The 7,191-nt window shown below is 42.1% G+C and overlaps 1 protein-coding gene across 3 annotated transcripts in view; it reads right to left on the reverse strand.

The window, feature by feature from the left end:
* slc12a7b (solute carrier family 12 member 7b) overlaps window positions 1–3,584 on the reverse strand; it is a 54,439-nt gene extending 50,855 nt beyond the window's left edge. For all 3 annotated transcript variants that reach the window (XM_035668832.1, XM_035668755.1, XM_035668989.1), the window contains exon 1: window positions 3,232–3,584. In XM_035668832.1, coding sequence (XP_035524725.1) covers window positions 3,232–3,481 — 250 coding nt within the window. In that variant the 5' untranslated portion in view covers window positions 3,482–3,584. The remainder of the gene's footprint in view (window positions 1–3,231) is intronic.
* Window positions 3,585–7,191: the final 3,607 nt, after the last annotated feature.

Below are 7,191 nucleotides of genomic sequence, written 5' to 3' on the forward strand. Positions count from 1 at the left end.
AAACACCGCAGAGCAAACGACAAGCAAAAATGCAATGTTTTGCGAAGAAGCCGTGTAGAATTTTTTTTTTTTTTTTTTTTTTCCCCAGAGAGGCCGGAACCCTCCTCGCCGTGGCATACTAACATAGGAACGCAAATCAAACATTTAAAAAAAGCAAGATTTCTGGTTTTTCTGACTTCCTTTTTTGACCTTGATACTTTACTTCAAAGTTGCCTTTTGGGACATTCATACCATACTTGTACACATATCATTCTTCGCCTGCTTGACAGAGGAGTTTATTTCAGGGCGCTGCATTATCAAAATAACAAGACATGGACTGAGATAAGAAGCATCTTGAATGAGTTATAGGTAATATTAGGAATACAGGAAGAGTACTCGCCGTATCGGCCACGTGTAGTGCCAGAGCGAGCAGGGTTCGCGCTGGGGGCTCATCTCGGGACTTCGGACTCGGGAAGTGCGAGCGAAAGGAATGCTGGCGATCGTGCATCCCTAACCCTTTATAGCTACTACACAAACAGGCATTCGCATCGTTGGCTCGCCTTCTGAGTTGCTCCTAATTTGGGTAGTTTTGTGAAGAAGTCCACCGCCGACTGTAAAGAAACAACAGCACCAATCAGAAAGCTAAGGAAGAGGAAGGACGCTTTCGGCATGGTGACTTGCCAGAACCTGCGAAAGTAGACTCAACAATTCAATTACCCTTTCTTGGTCCGATTGGTGTGTTTTCGGTCCAAGGCCCGGTGGATTCTGCAATATGCCATTAGGAGCAATGAGGAGGGAGTCAGCAGCGAACCGTTATTTCTTCACAGATTATCTGTCTCATGTCCTACTGTCAGGATATAGTGAAAGTTACAGTAAATATAACAAAAAGTATTTTTTATAAAAGTTACCTACTGCAGCTTTAATAAAAGGATCAAATGAACTGAACTATTCAATATTTATTATATATATATAATTTTTGAAATCTATAAAATGTGGTAAACACCAATCTTCAACAGTTCCAAAGATAAGTACAGCAAAAAGAGCAAATTCTCATGCTTTGAGAAGGACATGGAGTCCTCAGTAGTTGGGTTGGGTCAAATGAAAACGATACATTTCCCCACAGGGTTAAATTACTTAATTAACTTTAATATTACTGTTAACAAACACTAATGGAAGAACCACCATCTTTCTAATTATATGGCAAATACGACGTTCTATCATTTAGTCCACAGAGGATACTATCTTCTTCAGAGTCATGTAACGAAGGCTCTGGAGATTAAAAGATTTGCTGATGAAAGCTCAAACACAATATCCTCTATCATTGTCAAAGTGAGAGAAATGCAAGGCAAAGGCCGCGACAAGCCCAAGCACCGCACGCGCTACTGCGAGTGCAAGGGTGCGCGGCCCGTCTTTCCATCTTCTTCTTAGTAACTTAATCTGATTTAGTAGGAAATTTAATCTATGCATTAAAACTGAACAGACAGGTACCAACCTGCCCTTGTATCATAGAAGAGGGCATCAATGTGGAGGGCTTCTTCATTGCTCTCTACGGCTCTGTGTTGGCTAGGCTTCCAGTTAGACACATCTTCTCTCCTGAGGTGGAGGTACTGATTTAAGGCAACATTTCTACTCTCCAAATCAAGCTACAGATGACGGGGTTAGGGTTAATTGAGATTACGCCAGTGTTATACCTAAGCTGCCTAATATACAAACAGTGTCTGAATCGTTTTCTTAGTCCTGAAATCCACAATCCCACACCGTAGAGTTCAGAAATCAAAGCCCCCTTTTACACATTCAGAAGTACTTTTCATGTCAAATAAACAGAAGCATTAAATTATCTATATTTTGTCTAATCTTGCCAATGTAATGAAGCCCATTAATGCTCATATCATCTCAGTACTATAAATCACCATCAGTGGCTGTAGTTGGGCCAGAAACTGACTTGTTACCCGCTCGGCATCTTGTAGTGGCCCCGTGCCAGTGAGAGAGACATTTTCTGTTGGACCTAACATAGCACCCTGGCACGCTACGTCAATAACAACACTCCAACATGATTCATCACCAGTACAACGATAATCCCCAGCGTGATCTCTCTGATTACTTCCATTCACGTTTCAGTTTGTTTTCATGATAACTGTCTGGTGTTTTTTTCTATTTTGCTGTGACATATAAAATAGCCTGTGTGAATCAAAATAAAAGACCATACAGTGACATTAAAACAAACTGCATTCAAAGGAAACCACAACTTGCGACCCATTTTCACATTTCAGCACGGTTTCACAAAACAGCCTGTGCTATAAAGATCCCCATTCAATACACACAGCAGACTGACTGTGCACACACTAACACATCAGCACACTGTAACTCAGCCTGCTGCTTGGCTGGCCAATTATTGCAGCAACCCTCAACCTGTTGCTATAGAAGCACCTTGTTTGTGAGCAAGTGATCGAACACAGCTCGAGATTAAAGGCAGCAGCTCAGAGCCAGAGACATATTCCATATGATCAAGAAGGACTCCGTGGAAATATCATGTCATTATATCAACTTAAATGTCCCTTTATAAATAAAAGCTCACTGTGAGCTAATAATGCCATTTTGGAATGCACCAGGCACTTTATTTTTCTCAAGGATCGCTATGGTGAGATTACATTAGAGGATATCTTGCTAACAAGATTTGTTAAGCCTACCTCGAGTTTCTCTTCTTTATTTTGGGCTCTCCATTGTTCGAGACTCAATTTGGTTTCTCTCCATTATTTCGAAAGGTACAACAAGTGCCAGACACCTCAATTAACGCTACCATTCCTCCCTGTCTGCTAGGAAACAACAAACACTTGTTGACTGTAGTTGCTCTCTACACTGTAGTGTGCATTGTAAAGAGCGCAGAGAGGAGGATGTAACGTTACAACGCCAATTCAATTAGGTGCTAATTCTAATTTCGTTTGATAGAAAGGAGCTGTTTAAACTAGCTAAACCTTCGAGAACGCAGTCCAGAAAACTAAGTGCCAATATTTGTTGACAAATGATATTTTCACAGGACAACAACTTTACTAAAGAAAGCCTTAAAGCAGTGTTGGAAACTTTTTGTGGCTGGTGTTGACACTGTCTATTTACCACAGCTTCGGTGGTTTTTGGGGGGCTTCATATAACTACAGCAGCACAGACAGAGCCAAAGTGAAATGCGACGGCTAATCCTCTCGTAGACAGATGAGATAAGAAGTGGGACACGGAGTTTGTAACGGGCGGCTGTCTTACCGTATTTGTTGGGCTCTCGGTTGTACTCTAGGATAGGCACCACAACGCTGAGGTCCTGCGGCTCGAACACGGAGCCCTCCCCCGCCTCTTTCTCCTCCACTGTGCTACCACCATCGCCGCCGCCGCCGCTGCTGCTGCTGCTGCCGCCGGGGTCCGGTGCCGGGTCAGATACAACCGCGTCCGATTGCTCCCCCACCCCGGCGACCCCAACTTGCCCGTCAACCGGGACTACCACAAATCTTTCGCCCATGTCCCTCCTTCTTCTCCCCTCTTGTCGCACTTTCTCTGGAGGAAACACGCACCGCCCGGCTCACTGCGGCTCTATGAGAGCGACCACACAGGACAGCGTACAGAGGGACACACGCTCGCGGGTTGATCAGAGGATTGATTACAGTACAGACGTGACCCGCCCATGGTCTGCGCTCATTAGTTGAGAGAGCCAAGGAGCGCCGTCAATCACCGCCGTAAGCAAATCAGAGTTGATGATATTTGTTATGGAACGAGCGAGTTCCGAAATTTGGATTCATTTAACTCCGAAATGTAATTGCCCTGTAATTTATGACAACATAAGTCCACCTCGTCAATAAAATAAACAATAAATACATCGAATTTTAGCTATCCATTCCAAAAGCAATGAATATATATAATGTCATGATAAATAAAATTCCTAATACTGTTTTAGCAAAATAGCCAATATGTCATTCGTGTACACTTTTTGTTTAAATTCTGAAGTATATCCGAAATATATTTCTTGTAGCTTTATGCCTATAGATTGAGGCAGGCAAAGCAAAACAATGCAGCTAAAGAGAATACTCCTGATAATAGTGCATGTGAGACAGTGCCCTGCTATCACAATGGAGCACATGTACTGGCATGTCACACTAAACTCATTACAAGCTTCTTTAATGGTCTCAAAATGACGGGGAAATTAACACTCACTCTGTACATCCTCCACTATCAATAGCCTCCCATAGAAAGACAGTAAATCATTCTAATTGAACAAGCAGTGATGGTTTAGTCATTTGCCAACACCTCGCCATAATAACTTTGGTATGTTACAGCTTAGAATAAATGGTTCGTCAATACCTCAGGATAGGATGACCTCTCGTGTTTCCAGGCAATTTTTCATACATAGTCTGCAGTGACAGGTCTTAAAACTTCCTGTTGCCCAAAGGACAACATTTTAGTTTTTGCCATTTGACACCCATGCAATTTACAGGGCACTCCTGTACACAACAGCATGTCTCTTGCATTAAAGTGTTTTCTTTCACCATAATATCCGCTTTGAATTTGGTGGCTTTGAATCAAGTTTTTATCTCTGTCTGTTTCAGAGAAAACACATGATCATCTGGTGCTGGAAATCCCAGATCAAAATCACCACCCCAATTTAATTAATTGTTCCTTGGTCAAGGACCCATCTGTTCACCAAATTCATCCATTCACACGTCACTCTGGCCTTCACAGAGATTACATAACCAGCAGCCTTGTAAAAAAAAAGCAACAGGTTGTTTCAGTGAACAACACACCATAACAAAACAGTTAATGAAGCATGGAACTCTCAGGCCAGTAGGTCAGACCTTTGGTGGCTGTATTTCCTGGAAGACACACCCCTGGCAATGGTATCAGGGTAAATACAAATATGGTTTAGCATAAATGCCACTGGCTTTTTAGACACAACAGTTGTTTTTGAGACAGTAAAACAGCCCACACAAATGCAATCTACACATTAGTGAGAAAAAGCAATAAATGATTGAATGAATACTGTTGAAGTGACATTCACTGAAGGATTCCTTTACCAAGCCTAGAAAGCTTAAAGTGTGGCACCTGCAGAGTCAGAATGTGACAGATAGCTGGCTCGTAAGTATCATGGATGGATTACTGAACAGGCCTACCAGGTAGAGGCCCAGGGCCCCTGGACCAAATAGACAAACCACAAACACCACTTTTCCACCAAATTAGCCCTGGTTCTCAAACCTTGCAAGTTTTGGGGTTCTGGACTTATTTAATTCGGTCGCTCTAAACAGTTCCAAACTAGTTGTCTGAATCAGAACAGAGCCGGTTCCTTGTTGGTTTTGGCCCATCTTGGGCTGTAAAGAAATTGGTTTGGAACCTGAAAAATAGCAGGTTTTCCTTGGAAACCACCGTGGGTGTGTGATATTCTACAGGTCGGTGTGCATTGTGAGATTGATGAGATCAAAACTGGTGGAAACACAGTCTGGTTCGTTAGATAGCACCAAGGTTCCAAGAATCTTGAAAAGAACCAATTCAAGAACCAGAACTAATTTGGTGGAATAACACTAAAAGAGACACAACATGGACATAAATACATGTAAAACAACTACAAAGAGATGCAAGAATTGTTTGTAGTTGTTTTGTGTCACTTTCAATCAAGGTGTCTTGCTCCTATGTTTGTTTCCTATGATTAACCCATCATAAGTGTTAGGAGCAGTGGTCAGCCACTGTACAGCACCCGGGGGGACCAAGTCCAGATCTAAGCCAGTGGCCAAGCTTTGTTCAAGAGTACTGACTGCAGAAATGAACATACATGTTTTGATGGTGGAGGAAACCAGAGCACCTGGAGGGGATTCCCTACCAGCAGGGAATCAAAGTCAGGACATTCTTGCTGTGAGGCAAAATTCCTAGCCACTGAGCCACCATGCTGCCTGTCTATGTCCAGGGGTCCATCCATGGATGTAGGCTATTTTGAGTTACAAATACCAGCTATTTATAGATATAGTTTCGTATTAGAATATTTAAAGGTGGTTATTTGGCATAGCATTACTAATAAACAATGTAACCCTCCATTCACACATTTCTAAACCCACCCCTGCTTATTGTGTATGTGCCCTGTGTAATAGACTGTGGCCCCAGTCATTTCCTATTCAAGCATCTCAGCTTGCACATAAATCATGTCAAATAGTCTGCCATTTACTTTCCAGTTATCCAAAACTACTGAGGAGAGAATATTTTGGATGAACTCCAGGAGACCACTCAGACAGTAATTGCTTGAGGGTATTATGTTGTCATCTAAAATAGACAGCTGGCAGGACAGTTGGATGACCGAAGGTTGGAGGGGTCACTGGGGGTGGAGTGGTGGGGTTGTGGGTAGCTGTGTTAAATAGTTAATATCAGATCAGTTCAGGGAAGTCACTGGAATGTGCTTCACAACACAAAAATAGAGTTTACAAATGTCATTACAAATTGAGTTATGTTATTATGTGTATGATGTATTTTTATGCTTCTTTGTGTCTGACTGGATGAATGTATGAAAGGTGGACGCAGTGCGAGACTTAAATACAGGGCCGGTAAAGTAACTTGTAATCCTCCATGTCCATGTTGTTAACTCATCCGCAGTTAAACTCATCACCTTAGTTCAAAATGACTTGCAGCATGGAGAAAATGAAGTGCAGATTACTTTTTTAAGCTGGGTGAGAACAGATGTGGCCTTCACAGCACAGACACAGCTGCAAGTGTTCAGGGTGACAAATGTCAGCGTTTGTCTTTATGCCATCCTCATCTTTGCCTTTAGTCAGATTGATCACGGAGATCAGATTCTACAAAGAAAAGGTGACAGGTTTTTTCTGTCATTGTAGCTGACATTTGTGTTCTGTAATCCTTTTAAAAAGCATTGGGATATTTAACTGATTTCTTACAGTAAATGAAAGGCTTGGCCTGATGTGATTAAATCATTCATTTATTTATGATTCTCTTATATAGAGTATGAATGTGTAAAGGGGAAAAGTAACTAGGGATTACACTTATGAACTGTAGAAACATGGTGATAGAACAACAGCTGTAGAAGAGGACCTGTTCCCTCTGTAGATAAAAACAACTCAACAATTCTTTTAGAGTATTTTTGGGGGTTTTTATTGATAGTGACAGCTGAAGATAGACAGGAAAGGGGGGCAGAGAGAGAGGATGACACGCAGCAAAGGGCCGCAGGTCGGATTCGAACCCTGG

This window comes from Morone saxatilis, unplaced genomic scaffold (assembly GCF_004916995.1).
Source record: "Morone saxatilis isolate NCDOM2014 unplaced genomic scaffold, NCSU_SB_2.0 Contig0, whole genome shotgun sequence".
NCBI classification, from domain to species: Eukaryota; Metazoa; Chordata; class Actinopteri; family Moronidae; genus Morone; species Morone saxatilis.